Here is a 19153-nt window from a genome sequence, read left to right as displayed (position 1 = left end):
TCGTGCCGTAAATCCGAGACGCCTTGATGTTCCTGAGCCCCATTAGAGTCGTTTATGGCTGTGTCTGAAAAACATTATTTTCAAGAAAAAATCAGATGACCTGGCTTCTTATGAATTTCTCGATAATTTTCATGATCACCAACGCGGAAAGATAAACAAACTCTCGATGTACTCATCAACTTCATTGACAGGGAAACCTGTTTCTTCTTTTTTCAGCCACTTATGTTGCAACTGTGAGCAGCCGTGGACCGTCTTCTACTAAAACCTACCACTATTCGAAGCTATGATATTGCACGTACCCACTGAAATGGTTTGGCCTCAGCTAAACGACTTCCTAGTTTACTCGAGCAGAGAAGTCAGCACTATTATGGCTGCAATTCAAACCAACAGTTAAAAAAAGGTAGATGCAGCTTCCATGGAAAATGGAAACAACCATTGTTTGCACTGTGTGGCTCACTCTGAGCCTAAAATGGACTAAGTCAATGAATGGTTCAACTTTTAAGGTCACAAATCCTTTTGAATTATTTTGTTGTTATCACGAGCAGCAGGCGGCCGGACTGGTTTTTGACGAGACTAATGGTAAATTCTGATCGTGCTACCATGTGATTTTCAAACAGCACAGGATTAATCCCGGTATTCTACCGCGTTGCCCGGTGAAAGACTTGGTCTCTGACTATCCATGTCCTGGTTATTACAAACACAATCCTTTGGTTACTTCGCTGCCCAATCGTACTCCATGCGGAAAGGGAGAGGCTCTGTGTTCACTCGGCATTTTTGTTGATATGTACTGCAGACGTACGCAGATTCCATTACATATAAACTGTGGGGACGCCGCCGAGACGACTAACGCCCGGGAAGATACAGTTACAAATTGGGACCAGCTCCTGAAACTTTTACACATTATGTCCAGTAAAAAAGTTAACGTTACGCTCCAACTTGGTGGACTATTTGACTCATCTTTACTCAAATGCACCCATGAACTCGAAACGATTTTTGGTGCTCTGAAAGAAGCCTTTGAAAGGCACCCCGTGAAGGTTAGTCCATATACACGCTCTTTTTTGACTACCCAGCTATCTGCCTCTGCAAATATTAGCCCATTCAATCACTGCTCCGCCATTTTCACTCACACAAATTCAGTTAATTCGTTAAACTATTCATTAATTTATTCGTAATTGATTAGGATCGAGATAGCCCAGTGTCCAAGTCATCAAATTACTGACTGCTGCTGTTGGAAACTGGGCAGGTTGGCAGCAACTCAGTCCCCGCCTTCTTTTGAATGGCACGCAGGCTATGCTCTGAATGCGTGTTAAGGATCAGCGATTAGTTATTCCTCTTATTTTGCCTATTAGAAACCTTATTTCTCAGCGTCTCCAATTATCCTTATTAGGAATCATGCAGACTCCTTCAATACTGCGGGTTGTATTGTCAAAAGACAAGTTTTCCTTAGTCGATTTAATACATTGTCCAGTCCACTGTTTGACTAGCACTCTGAGTCACCCTTAGCTCACCACGGAAAACAGCACTTTTCTGCGGTGATTCGGCTTGTTCAATATGGGGTCTGACCACCTCATTCTATGGTGATGCGTAAGGTGTGCAAGTAAAAATAAACCCAGTAGATTCAGACGATGTATTTTATTTTTAGACCAAATACATTTTTCTTGTCACACGTACCCACTTTCTTGAATATAACATTGATACCATTCTTTTAAACGTTTCCTCTTGGTCGTTTTTTGGTGTAAAAGCTAATTTCACTTTGTTCAGTATTTGAAATTTCGGCGGTGTCCGGCGGTCAAATACATTCTTCAACTTTCCAGACATTTTGTGGCACCGTATATGACCTCTCGTGAACATCAAGGCGATAGATCACACTTTAACTTGGACTTACCGGATCCGGTGGTATAAGGCAAAGCTCAGATAATATTCATCTCTTTGGTTCGAAACATATTAGGACACAAACCATCTTAAGTAACCTAAATAACTCTGCCGCATGGTTTGGAACGCGTTTCATACCTGTAAACTCTAAAGTTCTGCTATAATACTCGGTGTGACCGAATCCAATTCTCATGCTAACGGACCAGCCAATGAACGCGACTGGTAAGTTCAACTGCCAGAAGACGTTTGTAGGTTTTGATAAAGTGGTTAACAAGCTGTGTAAACTAAGGTGAGGTTTTTCAAGATATGGCGCTGGTGTGATATAATTTTTGTCTCTTAATGGAAAATCACACGGTGTGGTTATGCGACCCGTACCACGTGATGGATCGATACCATGGCCTCTGTCTGCAGAGAAGGTACGAAAGCCGCCATTGTCTCTGAAGCGTTGGTCGCGTTTGATGGGTTACGCCAAATGGTTTTCGGAAAGTAGACCTCATTCACGGTGAATCAGTTACGCACGTTTCATAGATTATGCAATCAGAACACGTTCTCCACAAAGCAGAGAATAATACACCTTTCAGAGCTTTTTTGACTTGAATAGAAAGGACCAAAATGTGGCAGTCTATAGCCTGGCAACCAAGTGTGAATTTACTAGGCAGTAGACTGTTAGGTTAATGACTGCTACCTCCGTGGTTTGAGGCCCCCTGGCCCGTTTGACCACTAGTTGGCGACACTGACAAACATGGCCCAACCGCACAATAAATTGCACATCTTCATAACAGCTGTCGTTTTTGTATCCAAATAACTACCCTGATCCTGTACAAACTAATTTGTTTTGCTATCGCCAACAGTGTTTGTCTGTATCTTTTTAGCTCTCCAGCAGAATATTGCTACGCGTTTCGTACTAACTGATAGGTGGTCATAACTACTATCCTCCTCCTAAAATTAATCAACACTGCCGTCGTAATCGTGAACGCTGGACAGTTATCCTCAGTATGAAGCCAGTACAGTATTTTAGAGGCTTCCCAATAATCTGCAGCCCGACACATAAGCATAATACACATCCCATTCATGAAGATACTTTTTATTATTGACGAAAGAATTTAAATAAATGACTGCACGCGTAATGAGGTGAAGTTAATTCCGTGAATTAAGAATGAATGGCTCTTTATACTGCCCAGGAGCAAGCTAATCTCACTGCTAGTCAGCCGTTCATGGCCGAACGGTAAAGTGTTCAACTAGTTGTGAGGTCGCAGCCTCAAAATCCTCTGATTTTTGTTGAAAGCACTTGTCGTAATTCTCAATAAGATTAAAGCAGCTTTACAGTGTTTTTGGCTTCTCAGCACGGACAAGCTTTAATTACGGGACAAACTACCCATTGGAAGTAGAAGTGACCTTGATTCACATAATGTCTGTCATTTTACATATGTTAAACGCAGCTGTTCTTTTCGCTTAATTTTTTAAGATTTTGCACTCAATGGGTGATCAGGAGACAGCGGTACGTTCGGAATACATGAGAAGTTTCCTTGCCAAATCTATGAAAGAATATGGGCTGATTAAAGAACCGCTTCGGTGTTGTGGATCGGCTTATTACACGGTATGTATCTTTGTGTAAATTGGATGGTTTCATAATATTGCAAGTAAATACAGCTCATTTGTCAAGTTTGGTAGCATATATAAGTTGCATAAGCTAGGTACCTTAACAATTTTCCAGAAAAATATGACAGAATTACCGTCTCACAGAAGGACCTCATAAATGGTCAGTAAATTTGATGCTGGGTAAAATTTTCTGTTGGCACAAAAGGTTTTTTAGTCCTGACAGGATTATTACTATTTGAGACGAGTTTTAAGACAGATAAAGTAGCTGTAACCCAAGTCGTCTTAGCCAGCACACTAAATGAGACTTAGATGTCGGTTTAAACCATATTTTCGGTTGATATGTGTAACATATTTCTGAAACTTGTGGATTGGGGGTCTTGGTCAATTGGGCTAAAGTGTTAGAAGTTGGTTTTCCGGTTTTGAAAACTCCAACTAATGTTCTTTTCTGCTTGTTGTTGAAACTTTGTTTTGCTCCGTAAAAGGTACAACAATTTGATTAGGAGTAAGAACAGGTTACGTGAGGAGGTACTAAAGATTCAAACTTATTCCCTTGATGACTGCTCTATACTGCTGATGGCACATCACGCAGTGTCAGGTCGGGTGACCTGCAGCTGCCCTCTCCACCTTAGCAAATTTTGCACCCTTTATATTATTCACCCTGGAATTCTTGGATGTGCTTAGTCGAGCTACCACGTAGCAAGAATCATTGAAAATACGGTACCGCCAGAAAACTGCTGCGTGAACCTATCGAATTTACCTTCTGTTACAGCTCTTACCTTATAGATAGACCAAGGAGCTGGTCAACTTTTATCTCTGTTAATAGGTGGTTCACTGCTGAAATTAACCTCAAGGGACTAAACGAAACTGGTCGTTGTTTGGGGGTGATATCTTTCTGGTGACTATCCACATGACCACTTTCCCTTCTATGCAATTCAACCAAGAGTCTCACAAACCTTTGCTAAGGAATATTCTTCACGAACCTTTGTTCAGTCTGAAGGCATTTCACCAAATACCCATGTCCACAAAAGATCGATTTTGTAGAAACTGCACCGGTTGCTACAGAAACGAAATCCAGATATGTCATTTTATCTGCCCATCCTAAAAACTTTAACCCGTTGGACCTACATGTGTTGCTTGGCATACTGCTGTCTACCTCCACATCTTAGCCTTTTCATTTCATCATATCCTGCAGAATTTATCCCATACTCCAAGTGTTCTCTACTTGAATACTTCACGTGGTGTAAAAATTTTAAAAATAGATCCTCAACACTTTTGATTCAGAAGCTTTTTAATCACCCTCAATTGGAAGCTACGTATCTCGCGTACTTATTGCTGAGGTTCATAACTTATCTCGCAGATACGGTGTTGGGCTAGCTGGTTTTGACCCTTCTTCTCAATACCTTTTATTTCTGTTTCTCAACTTGCACGCAAACTGTACCAGTGATTCGGCTGTTCACCATATTTTCCTAAAAATTCCGCCAAAAATAGTTTCAATCCACGTCCTTTTCACCAATCTGGGGGATCCTGAATTGTCATAAAGCCTCATGACCCTTCTAGCAACAAATTAATCTGTCATAAGGTTAGTCGACAAGGGATCTCAGCTGAAACCCAACTCAAAACTGGACACTGGTTACTTGGCCCAGAGGCATGTTGATTCGGAATCTAGAGAACCTTGGAGGCATAGTAAAGCGTATGAACCCAAGTCTTTGGGGCTGTTGGGCCACTAAAACTGCGGAGATCATAAAGTGAGCCGATGTTTTTCGTTTCAGGTAGATCAGACCAATATAAAATCAAGTATTTGGTAGCTTTTCTGGTGATTTTAAGATTGTACACATCATGACGCCTTGATTGGTTATCAGCAATGAGACCTGAGCCTGGATAAGATCTTGGCATTTGACATTCTTAGGAGTTTTATAGAATTTGATCGAGTCTTCCTGTGTAGTCTTCATTCTTTATAAATGCAACCATTGTCACTTCAGGCAGGCAAATGTCTCAATCCATTTCCACTAAATGAAAAGGTAAAAACGTGAGGGTCTGCCTCTATTTTTGAGAATTTCCCATTAGTTTTCGTCATTTCTGAAGTCTGGTTAAAAAGAGCTACTCGAACTCATTATTCTGGTTGAAATATAAGCATTTATTTGAGTTCCCGAAAAAGTAATCGCGAAGTCGTATTTTTATTTACATATTTTGGTTTGAGCCAAGTTGCCCTCAAAAGGTGAGGGTTGGTCAGTCGTATGTATCAAACCAGAGGGCATGACCTTTTCATATGCACCTTGTTTCATAGCCTCAACTCATGGAGCTAAGAAGTATTTAAGTTAAAATTAAAAAATGCTTTTCGTGTGGGATGGCGAATTTTCGGTGAACTGACGGAAACCTTTAGGTTGAAGGGTTTACGGGTTCATCGCTATCGGAAACATCAACACCACCTGACACTGATGTTTTACTGTCTTACAACTACAAGGTTTATTTAATTATATTTGAAGCTTTCAAATGAAGAGAAGAGTGGGTGGGAGAGTAAACTAATGCTAAGCTACCACAAACATTCTGAGGTGTCTACAGTTCCAAACGCTCAGTAGAACAGCCTGGAAATGAACTGTTAGAACGAACGCCTTTTACGTCGATCAGCCGCCACGCCTGTTCAGCTCATGGGTACCCCATACTGGAAGGTGGATTGCACCAACAACAAAGTTGTTTTTAACCTCTTCAATACCCATCTGCCGAACAGCACTTTTTCCATTCTGTAGTTTGCGGTATTTGGATAAAGAGACGAAGAGCAACAACCGGCTTGTTAGATGCTGCCTCAGCATGTGAAGCGTACGGCCAAACCACTACAGCTGATGGTGCTGGATGTATTCTGTGAGTAAAGCGTCAAAAGCACAACTAGATATCCGTCTTTTAGCTATTTATGAATTCGTTAAAGCCATCCAATACAGGCTACACTTCTGGGGAATCGGTGATGAAAAATCTAATGGACCCTCTCATCGTCTTCCCACAGAAGCTATACACGGTTCTTGAGGCAAATTGATATCCCCTTTTGACTACACAAGTAAAACAATTCAGCAGTCTTGATTCGGGTCATTGGGAGTGGTGCACTTTCGATGGAACCAATTTGACTATCGATGGATGCAAAACATCCACAACTCCATAGAAGTAATCCAAACGTGTGAGTATGTATTTAAAAGGCCGTCAGATCGCTAGATCGCCAAGAAGGGTCGAATAAAAGCCCATGGAATTCGAATCCGCTGTTTGTGATTTGGGATGCGGACTGAATTAAACGAAAGACTAAAGTATGGCTTCTGAACAACCACATCTCCTGAATGGCTAACTTAAACTTGAAAGCTGCGATTCAGCGGATTTCTCTATCCCAAGTGGAATAGCCAATGTATCAGAGGTGAGTTTGACCCATGCACATTGCCAGAAGAATTCAGGCTTCAACCGAATCGGAAGAACCTCTAAACTAACGGAAATTTTGTGCCCTACTGTCCAAACTTCAAGCGTGTGCCACACTACCTGACTGGGACGCCCTGCCTGGTGGGTCAGTCGATCGTCACAACCAGGACATTTATTGGGTCGTCGTTCGATGAGTCGAGCACACCAATCACATCGCCCAATTGTGAACACGTTCACCTGTTCAAACGTGATAATTCAGATGCGTCCAACGTGCGTTGGTGGAGTAGTGGTTAGACGCTCGCCTCGCATGTCAGATGTCCGGGGTTCAAATCCCGGCACGGTCATTGGATATGCACTGCTGATGAGCTAAAGTAAGAGCAAAACTTAAGTCCAGTGCTTCCCTTTGGTGTGAATTCACCGGAATAATTGCGCCAGAACAGGAACACGGTCGTTCAAACGAGAGTGGTGTGGCTATGAACAAATGGAATGTCACAGAACACACCAGTGTATTATGCGACAAGTTCAGATTGGCAAATGCAGACCAATTCATGTCAGTTTTTTTGGGTTCTCTGGCAAACCAACTGCCTTTCCAAAACAATGACTTTCCGGGCTATTTTTTGTCGTTTTCCCTGGAAAAAATTAATTGGCAAGCAAAATACGACTTAGTTATCCTAAAAAATGAGCCTGGTCTTCTCCGGAGACCAAACAAACCGCCCCTGACAAAGATATACCAGAACTAAAAAGCAGAAGCAGGCCTCCATCGCTTCAGCTTAGTAGGACAACGGCTGACCATCCAGAGAATTTCGCCCAAACATCATCTCACACCACTCACGCATATTATATGATTCTGACTTGGCTTTGATTTTCTCATGAATAGCTACATCACTCAGACTCCTGTCATTTTAGGTGTTTTCTACCGGTGGCCATACGGTTCAAGGATGAGCTGGACCTAGTTGATTTATGCAACCCTAGCGAACATTGATAGGATGATGGAAGGATGACTAGAGACATGCTGAGAACAGAATGATGTAAAAATTTACGTTTACCTGCTGTTACTTTGTCAGAACATCGAAACGCATGGACGATCAGCATTACATCAGAGATTAATGGTTTTTCTAGAGGTCATTTCCCTTCGGATCACTGTGCTCAAGTGTAAACATTTTAAAAAGCACTAAAAGTGCTTTTAAGAGGAATTTTTATGACGGAATACTGTCATAAACTACAACCTAAGATACTGGCAAAACCTGTCGTAAGTTCTGCCGACTCGACCTTGAGTGTTCACCTCAAAATGACTGCATCACCACAGCATTTTTCTCTTATTCTCTCCACCTTATGGTTCTAAGCAAAAATAAAAAAGTACATGGCTGTACAGCGGTAAAATCCCAGTTTCAAACCTTCGTTTTACATCTATAATAATGATAACCATTATACCAATTAATATGACACAAGTGGAGCCACACACAATCAAACACGCATTCTACTGATCGGGCCTCGACGTCGTGTACAAATAACAGTTTGTCATGATTCTGTCTTCAGGAACGTATCGGACCGGAGAGCATGCTGATTGTTCTTGATGGCTATGACCTCTTGGCGGCCGATGTGTCAGGTAAACAGGCATGCGGTGGGTTAAAGCTTGACCGCACTGAAGTTGCGTGTGTCCAGACGAAGGTTAGTTTCATCGTCAAATTTTCAAGATTAGAAACCCTCAGTTTCTTCCGCGTTTAGTAAAAATAGGGTTGCCAATTCGGTTTTATTTTATCGCCACTGACAATTACTGGTACTTTCTCCTACATTTGGCTTTGTCAAAAACAATTTTGCCGAGAGTCTGATTATAGTAGATACCATCAGTTGAAGTTCCGCGTCTCTTTGCTATGAAACGGACTATTACTGTACGCAGATATTACATGCACTGTTTTGGCAAATATCTGAGGGTGTCGATCTGGTTTCCTAGATGAAAAAAAACGGAATAACTCTGAAATTAAGCGTATAAACAATACGGTAACTTTACTTCTTATTTTTCACTTCCCAACTGATGTATCTCAGTCAGAACCTTGCGCAAACAATATAAAATCACTAAGAACTGCGAAGCTGATTCGATAAGATTTTTGGACCACTTCATTTTGTCATATCGTCTGGAAAAATATTCTGATGATTGTTTCTGGTTCTTTTTGCCTCGAAATTTCTAAGAACCACCTTGATGCACTTTTATTGAGATTGTATGTCAAACTTTCCTCATTAGTGCTTTGGTGAAAGATGTTTACATCCTTGTAGTTTCGCTATACTAGTGTGCTCTACGGGCTCTCAAACGGGCAGAGATTAGGTCAACATTTTTGTCAAATCAATATGTTCGCTTGGCGCAACAGAAGCCGATGTTTGATGCTGCGAAGAACTCTTCCCCCTTTCGCATGAATACGCTATCGAGGAGCAATATGGTATTCCAAAATAATGACTTCTCTGCGATTTCTGCCTATCTAATAAACCAGTGAGTTTCGGATCAGCTGCTCCCCGGGAATTCTAGTCCGACCGAAAAGGCTTACAGTGACCTTATCCTTACGTCACAGTAACTCAGACCTGCGATAGAATGCGTGAGCTTTTGGTGGTTCTGCAGAAGCGGAGCTCCTTCATCACGTTGATCAAGTCGAGGTCACTATATCACACGAATGCGAAACACAGATTCCAAACTAGTGAAAACATCTAAAGCTGGCCCCTGAGGTCGAAGTTACTGTGACTATCTCGGCAATTGTTAAAACACTGGCCTTGACTGCCAGCCCATGGGTTCTGCGCATCCCATAGGCCGATCAAAGTGCTTCTTACACGGGGAACAAGTGAAAGGTATTAGGAAAGTTGACGATCAGATTTTTCGCTCGAGAGGGTAATACTTTTGTTGTGTGTACGATAAAGGAAGCCATAAGATGTACCATGATGCGTTACCTCAACATTAAGTGGGCTAGCTTTCTATTCAACGATAACGATTCTTCAATGTGTTGGGGACTTGGTCGCTTGACTACAGTTTACTTTAAATTCCAGTGATCCAGCTTAGTCGTCCAGATGCTTATATGATCTTGTCAAGGGAAACAAGTTGTTCTTGACCCATAAATAATTATAGTAGTCATTAGCTCAGTCGACAATGCTCAATTAACTTCAGACCGTTATTAATTACCGATAGAAGTTTTACAGCCTCTGTTGATGTCCGGATTTTTCTATCGGTAGTTCATCCTGTAAGTCTACCGAATCTCCGTTGAAGAGTTGAGAAGTGCTGCCAATATTTTATCCTTATTGAAAATAATCAGTAGTGTACACCTCACAAATCCCCAGGGAGATTCGAAATCGAAATCTCGTGGCTGGTAGTTGAAGTCCATACCATTTCATTAGAACCGACGAATCAGTGTTGTGGCTAGCTCGCACTTAGACAGGATTGATCGATTCACTTACATAATAAGACCTCGACCGAAAGATTCCCATATCTAAGCATCATACATTATTCGTAAAGTGGCTGGAAATTCTTCGACATCCCTCGACCGGCTTCGCCCACCAGGTTGGCGCAGTCCCCGAGTTCTACTTGAACCCAAATTGCACGGAATTAGCAAAGTAAACTCATTTGCCTACCAGTTTGGTTTTGATTGGAGACTCACTTGGAACCCAGCTGAATCTGTGGCTTATGGGGTTTTTAAGCAACTGAATGTGTCATACAAGGCTTTCACGGTTTTCATTTGGCACGATATTCGAGATATCGCGCACGCTTGTGAGAAGATCAACTAGCAGCATTTCAAGACGGTGTTGTGTATGCAACACCAAGCAATGAGTGATATTCATGTAAGGAATCGTGCTTTCGATACAGAAGAGAATACTTGCAACTCGGGCTGCTCAGTTGACATGCACGATGTATTTGTTTGTACTCTCGTCTTCAAACCGCCTTGATTGGTGACGAGGTTTGCAACAACAACGAAACCCGGTAAGAACGTTCAAACACAAGGGATACAACTTATACACTCATCTACATATTCGTTTGGGTTTGAAGGGAGATCCAGCTGTGTTCCAGGTAAGCCTCCCGTCAAAACTAAATTGATATGCAAATGAGTGTATTTAGCTAATTCCCATATCTCTCCATATTATCAACAGCCTTTAGATAGCTCGGAAGAAAAAAATAGTTGACACGTCCAGCATGTCATCTATTTGGCAAACTGTGACCCTAGGAGACAGTCAACATATGGCTACATAACTTGAATTCCCTGATTGAAGGATAAATGACCCAGAAGTGTTGTCTGCGAATTATTCATGCTATTACTTGTTCAACCTTGACTAGATGACACTATCTTCAACTAGTAGCCGAGAGTTCACGGATTCAAGTATTTCTGTTTGGGGTTCAGTCGAAAAACAATGAAGCCGGACGACTTTTTGCACACCACTTCCTGAAAATGCGGCAGTAGACTACATGCGTCCCAGTTTGCATACATTTGAGCTACTACACAGAATAAATGGCCCTCGACTGTAAGTCCTCCATAAGCCTGGTAATACCACGTGACTCTAATCTGTGCATTTTGCATTTACATCACTCTCGTTCTATTAAAGCTTATTGTGAACAGATTCTGCTGGAATATGAAAAGTAATGATTGTCCAGCCGTAACACCTTTTTGATGTCTGGCTGCCATACCACCCGAAAGAAGCACGACGGCCGAGCCGTTGCCGGTTGCCAAAGTTTGGACAGGAGCGGTCGAGATCGGTTAAAACCACGAGCCTTCACTTCAGTAGTTTGACGTCTTAATCAGTGAACTATCTCAAGTTCGAATCCACCTCCATCTAAACGCATAAGTTTGGCTGTGGACTGATTATTGATAAATTCTACTGTCGAAGTAGATACAGGAAGATTGTTCTGGTAATGCCGTCATTCATGTAAAATACCAAGATGTCCATGATTCAGGCTAGTTCAGTTCGGTTCGGGATTTTGGCATTACACTTTAGCCGAATCAAATGACCACAAAGCGAAAACTAATCCCTTCGTTATGAAGCTGCGTCTGACCGCAGGTTGCGACAATAAACTTCTGTGACAATAGTTTATCAGGGTAATAGTCCTTAATTCTCTACTGCAGGTTGTGGTCCGTGCAAAGTGTAGAATGACCATTCAAACGATATGGAGGAAAATGAATCGGTGGCTTACCACTAATGGCCGGTTGGTTTACTGACTATGAAGGAGTTTCACAGTACACGGCTCCCTCGAATAGTGCGATTTCACAAGAACCAGGCAGTGATGACCCTAACGACATCCTGTGTTCATTAACAGTTTTTATTCCCAAGAGAATATCCCATGCCAGACAACATTGAAAGAACAGTGGGGAACATAAAAAGATAAAAACATGGTCCAAAAACATTACTGACCCAAAAGAAACCCGAATATGGACAATCCTTTCCCATAAAGGGGGAATGGTGTACACCCTGGGGGCACTGTAATCGGGTATGAAACGGATTATGAAACGATGACAGCCCAAAATCGGCTCTGATGACAGTTTTACCAGGTCATACTGGAATGTGCTATTTATAAACCAGTTACAATGGGCTGCAGCCACTTTATCCTCAACAAGCTCCAAGTATAACTGAAATCTGTGCCACTCATGAGTCAAATTCACCAGCAAGGCTCACCAAACTGGCTTTCGTTCCAGTTTTTGGCACCGTAGATTAGACGGAGACCCAGATGTTCAGTGACAGCCCTACCGTTCAGGAACTGTTTTGCATAGGTTCTTCGATAAGAAAGCAGGATGTTGAGCATCATTTTTATTCGGTCTCTAGGAAGGACGTCAGCTTAATTGCTATCCTTTGCCTAGATTCTGACAGTATTAATTAAACACAGGGAGCTCTCCACCGTCTCAAGTTCAGAAGCTAGCAGTAAAGGGAAAGCAACGATTCTTCCATTCATGTACAAAACGTCCACATTGGACAGGTCGTTGGTACCACATGGCTGACAACTTCACCTAAGACCAGGAAATTTCCGTGCAATTCACATAGGATTCCTTCAAAAAGCCTTAAACATGACTGCTTCAAGAAGTTTCTAGAAGTACATGTGGTTTGAAGGACTTCCGTCGAACACTGAGCCCCGCTAACAACAAAATGCATAAACTCTTAGGATAAGAATGCCTCAAGACACCATTTTACACAGATTTTTAAACAGTCAATATCAACCATAAATAGTATGTTAAGAGGAATTTCAAATTCGTGGTTGATCTAGAATTACAAAAATAATATAACGTGTACAATGTGTACGATACCCTTATCAGACTTCTGAGATATATATTGGCCTACAAGATGATATATCGTTAGTGCTACGCTGTGCCCGGAGCTTTCGAATCAAAACGACTCTTCACAATGATTCTTCATTATCAGTCATAATCATAGTTGACAGCAACACCAGGTAAGAATATTGTTGCTTCACTGCCCTCAATCTACTTCAGTAAAAGCCTTATACCTGAAAAAATATAGAGATGGGGAAGGGACGGAAACATAGTGCTAATGCCTCAAAAGCATCTCAATTTCCTACACATCTAGCACTCAGTCGAACAATCTGTATAGAAAAGGACAGCATTAGCGATCGATTGGTTACCATATCGTTCGGTTTCTCTAGCCAAGTTCAGAAAACGTTATGTAGACTCCCTTCTAGGAGGCAAACAGCACCAACAGCATCAAAACTTTTCCTAGCCTCCATAATTCTTTTTTACAACGTGGAATTCTGGATGCATCCTATGAGGGAATTATCCTCCGTTTCACCAAAAACCGGTCCTAAGATCACCTTATTGCGAATTCGCTGGCTCCAACTGATTCTAGCTGCAACGCTGAGACATCGATGCCTCACATCCTCCAATCGAAGTGGCCAACCCTCGCAGTCAACAATACAGCTTGCACAGTAACCTGACACAAGCACCCTCTGAGATCTAGTTAAATGCTTTTCTAACATCACTATTGGCGCAAATCGGTAAACGCGTTTCGAGTCCTCAAGTTTCACACGTTGACTTCGTTAGTCACACTACCACTAGAGTTTATGCAGCTTCCACGAGACCCATAAGGTGACTTATATGACCAGAAACAAAACCGCAGTAGATCTGCAGAAGATAGGACACTCTAAGCCATAAGACTTTTTGACCCCTTCTTCGGAAATGGGGATTTAACACCAAAGTATGGCCGGTTAGGGACGTTGTTTTGACCTTCCATCGAAATGATTCCTTTACAGAAAGACCTCTCTTGGTATGCCTAATGTGCTACAAGTCTTGCTGAACAAAGTTGCAATTTGTCATTCCAGTGCTCGGAATGCAACAAAGGGAATCCGAAACCCGTGGGGTGGGGTACAGAATTTAAAACGGAACACGGGTATTTCACCAAAGCGGATTTTCGGTTGTTACCGCCAATTCACTACGCCCTCTCAGAACCTCAGCTTCAGTGGCTAAATCTGCAACTTCAAGAGGCCACAAGAAGAACGGACAACGTTGTCATTGCATGTGAGTCATCCCGGTTACAACTAGGCAATCCCATTGATTACCGATTACAATAACTTCATGCAATTAGTCCCTATTAGTCCCTATTCAGAAAATTCCGGACCACTGAAAAATTGTGAATATTCATATCTGCTGATCAACTTCAGATTGCATACTTCATACTTGTGTGTACGTCTTTTCACTGAAAAATCGTTGGAGTTGGCACCTCCTACACTTATCATATTGTCAGTTGGCGTCCACTTTACGTTAAACTGAGAGTCAGTATGTAGATGAACCGCCGCAATAAATGGTTGGAGGCGCCAAATGCTGATAGCGATCTTCATAAAAAAAGGTATTTGTACCACTCGAGACTAGTTTAAGACGGCAACGCGGACATTTGTCTATCTGATGGTCCTGCGGTGTTGGTCGTTTGAAACAGTTTATGTGAAGTCAGGTGTACTCTGTGATCGCTCGCCCCGAAGTGTTGATAAAATGTAAAAAAAAACCCTCATCAGTCTGCAGGCACGAGCGCGAGCCGAAAGAAGCAGCACGAATATGACTCAACTTTTACATTCAACTAGAAACTAACATGCAGAAAGTGAATGAAGCGTTTGCCATTGAAAGCTCAACTTTCTTGCCTTACCGGTTCATCGAACAGGTCGACCCAAAATTACTGGTTATGCAATATTGCACGCCTNTCTGTGGTTCAGCTTGTTTTCTGAGTTTATCATATTTGCCGCAAACATTTCCTCATGAAGGTTAGTTGAAATTGGTGCAGCGATGATATCACCCTGACTGCTCACGAATCACTTTCAGTAGGTTTGCTGAAGTCACCAAACATTTCGACCCCAAGACCTGTATAATGTTGTAGAAAATAGATGAGGTAACGTGCCAGTCCAGCAGTCTGATGCTAACAGATGAAAAGACAAGCCACACAGACTCCAAGAACCGTTACATTATGCATAATGAGGTAATGTTGTATGCGAACCACCCATGTCAGCCAAAACCGGAGTCGGTGCACCAGAAACATCAGTCAACAGAGGAAGCATGGACAAAGCAAGTAGGGAAGAAGACATCCAGCATTCACGTTCCATGCTGCTTGCTCGATATTATTCATGTTAACATACGCTAGACAGTTGTAATAGTGTTCCCGGAAAATGAGCTTACAAAATTTACGGCCTCTCCAGAATACTTAGAAGTCGAAACTATTACACAGTAGTGCCAGTGAAGCAGTATGAGCTGAGTTTAAAGCAGATATAACGTTCGTTTTTTTGTGGAAAGGAGTATTGGAGGAAAGAAGAGTTACATCAAGCAAAGGTTGTGAATTTAGCACAGTCGCGACATCAACCAAGTTACATGAGGACGGAGAGCACCTGACACATATTCCTAGAATAGAGGTAGACAGACGCTACTGACACTATCCCGACAGATCACTGTCGTCTAACTAACTTGAAGACCTACAAAGTAAAGCAACGAGAATTATATCTGCTGTTTTCATTACAAAAGATTTGTTGGTAAATTCGACCTAGGGCTTTCTATCAACTTTACCTAGCTGACCGTCACTTTCGATAAAAGACGTAATTACATTATAAGGGCAGTGAACTTTCGTTGTAAACGATACTTGCTAAACATAGAAATAGATGTCATGGCGACTTATTAGCATACAAACACATTCTACATCTTTCACTCTCCGTTTACTTCGTTACCTAGATTATGGTGCCGTAAGAACCTAGATAAAGACTAAATACGAGAACGGATGGTTTTTCTAACTTCTTCATGTCTGTCTCCACTGGCCTCAAGGTTTTTCTGACATCCGTGAAAATGAAGCAGAAATTTACCGAAGATTTTTTTGTTAAGTGAATCATGACTATCGGCAACCGAGACTGTCATTACAAGCGTGTTTACCATCGTATATGCTAAAACGCTCCAGCAAACCGTTCATGCCACTGCTGTTTCCAGGTTTTATTGCTGTATGTTGTGGCTGGATTAATTGCAGCGTGGTATTAAGATGTCACGTTTTACCGCCACTGTGGTGTTACTTGCTTGACTTCCTGGTCACTGTAAGCACGTTTTAGCATGCCTCGTTGTCTTTTGAACCAAAGAGAACCCAGTGTTTTCTCACAAAATGGGAATATGTACTATTATGAGGTTTGGATCTTAGGAACAGGCCTCGACAAACCGTGCTTTTTGTCGTGTTCTGATCTAAACTGGCCGAACAATAAATGCTTTATCCTAGTGCAGAGCGACGTTTTTGCCTCACGACTCATATAAGCCCATGTACATTTGGACCCATCTGCTCAAGAACTGCACTTATTCTCGAAAGTATGACCTTCAGATTCCGTAAGCTCGTCATTACTCGTGGATATACTAGCTGCCCTGTGTTATATCGCATATTATTAAGATGACGTTACCGTGGGCAGTAAATCAACTCCTCACACTGCCTGCAGGAACAAGAGGACAACACTCTCGCATGAGGAGCGATCTATCTGGTACCCGATTCGTTTTGCCCAAAAAACAAGGCCTCGACTTTTGGAGAAGCATTATAGGGGGGTTTTGTGAATCAGATATGTTGGAAACTGACCTATGGTGGAAATTACGGCTAATAATTCAGCTTCTTGAGGTGTTACAGTCACAATGACAAGAAGACGGACAATGTTCACTATCAAGCTGGCATCCCACCATCCTCTTCAGTGATGGTACTTGAGCTTTTTAAAGCTCATCCATGCAACAATCGGATCTTGGTTCCCGCTACACAGTTTACCTTTCCTTAGCTGACTGAGCAATCATTGAGTGGAAGGTAAGGGTCTGAGCATTTCTATAATCTCTATCACAACCATGCACTGGACAGACATTTCGCTACAGCAGTCACTGTAGTGGGTCCGATTCCTTGAGTAGTAACACGGAACTTTAAAGCCACCTTCCTAGATTTTATCAGTAACCCCTGCTGGAGACTATGCTACAGCATCGCTATCTTTGTACACAGTATAACCGTCGGATTCGGTTGGTGCGCTGTCAGTGGAGACATATTCGCATCAGGTGACTGGATATTTATAGCATAGAAATGAACAGCGCTGCAACAATAATCCAACAGCCATTTCGTCCTGAATGGGATTTGTTAATCGAGTAAACAACTGAGGTGAAGATTCGGTTAGAAACCTCATACGTCTAGTTGGAGTGTGTGCTCTGACTTTTTGTTACTGAGTATAGATACTTTGGATGACATCCCATTCTCAGTGTCAAAGAATGGAGGCCAAGTCCCCGTTAGCGTTTTTTGTGCTATTTTCCTCCATTCGGCACAAATAGACCACCCAAACAACTAGCAGAAATCGGTAATAGCGACCTTTCTCAAAAGGAGACCCATGGTGAATGCGATAGCCACAGGAATCAGCTTGACTTTATTTGTAACAATACTCTTGGAGTTGCTTGTCCTTCGTCACCTTATGCTGGCCCGTGAAGCACTGATTCGAGCGTAGCGAGTGGGGTTGCGTTGACCACATCTTTGCGTAGTCTTTTAGTCACAAGCGTAATATATCGACTGACCGCTTGTACATTTTGGAAAACTGGTTGTACTTCCCTACCCATTCCTCCTGTCGGTATGGTGACAGTATTACAATGAAAAGACTCTCGGAGGTTCCCAGATAACACGCTCTACATCACTAATATTTCGTTGACAAAGCAGTTCGTTTTTTCAGTAAGTCCATCCAGTACACTTAGTTGGCTTGAAAAATAAGTTACGCTTCGCTCTAGTGATAACCATTTTTCCTTCTGGAATAGTATAAAGATAATCATTGCAACCGAAGTACGCAATAGTTTTACAGAGATCTACATTTTGGTACACACCAATGTCGAAGGACGCTGAAGTATACTCTCGTTCGAAAGAACATTGCGTTAGACTGAACTATTTATTCAGACTTGTTGTAATGATTATTCCTAACCACCATTGTTTTCCTTTTCCTCATATCCAAAGGCCACGCTCCATTACACCCACTTTTGGTGACTGGCCGTTCCGCGCTGCCACTCAATTGGAAGGAAGTTCTGCGCTTGATCATGAGTTTCAATTGTGTTCGATTGGTGATAAGTGGAAGACCGGCTAATGACGCGGCACAACCCCCCACGCCTGAAAAGCCATATCAACTTGATCACGGGATTCTATATTACAGTATTCCACCGGCAAGCGACTCTACGATCGATAAAACCTGCCCACCACACATGATTGTTGAGCTAGGATACGATTTCATTAGGATCAAAGGCGAAGGTATTCATCTTCCTGCCGAATGTAAAAAGTCTGAATGGACCATTCCTTTCGAACCTAGAAGAAAACTTCGTATGAATCATTTCGACTATGCATTCAATGGTGGGTACGACTACTGAGAAGAATACTGCAGTAGTTCCAAGTGTTGCACAATGATCGAAAGCCCACTGTGCTCAAAAAATGGACTGGAGTCAAGTTCAAACGAGATCACTTTCTTGAAACGAACGGTCCTATCCAAGGCAAACAGGTGGGACAAAATTTATTTTATCCAGCTAATTGGAACCTCTGCCACTGACATTTTTTCCGCTATTTCGTTGAGTTTATTTATCCCACCTAAACAGGTAACCACACCAAGGCGAATTGCTTTAGAACTGTCTTGCCTTATGAGACCCAACTAAGTTGAGCACTCCTGGTCTGTCTCTCAAGATGATCTCTTTAGAGAGGTACCGGGTTTGATGAATCCAAGAGGGGTTAGTAGATGGTCACAATCTTGAATGGTCACAATCAATTAAATGAAGCGAATGCTAAAGAGGGCATCATCTCAATGGAAATACTTGATCTACTTGAACCAGCGAACCTTTATAGA

At 42.1% G+C, this 19153-nt stretch overlaps 1 protein-coding gene across 1 annotated transcript; it reads left to right on the top strand.

Annotated features, from left to right (window-relative positions):
• Nucleotides 1-630: 630 nt before the first annotated feature.
• T265_15150 (hypothetical protein) lies at nucleotides 631-18686 on the top strand (the record flags this gene model as incomplete). The annotated part of the gene is made up of 4 exons (XM_009176805.1): nucleotides 631-1034; nucleotides 8398-8529; nucleotides 14144-14339; nucleotides 18283-18686. Coding segments are annotated over 4 exons (1134 nt in total), but the record flags the coding sequence as incomplete, so codon positions are not given.
• Between the last annotated feature and the right edge of the window lie 467 nt (nucleotides 18687-19153).

This window comes from Opisthorchis viverrini (genome assembly GCF_000715545.1).
Source record: "Opisthorchis viverrini unplaced genomic scaffold opera_v5_363, whole genome shotgun sequence".
Classification (NCBI taxonomy): domain Eukaryota; kingdom Metazoa; phylum Platyhelminthes; class Trematoda; order Opisthorchiida; family Opisthorchiidae; genus Opisthorchis; species Opisthorchis viverrini.
This window is presented reverse-complemented; position numbering and strand designations above follow the sequence as displayed.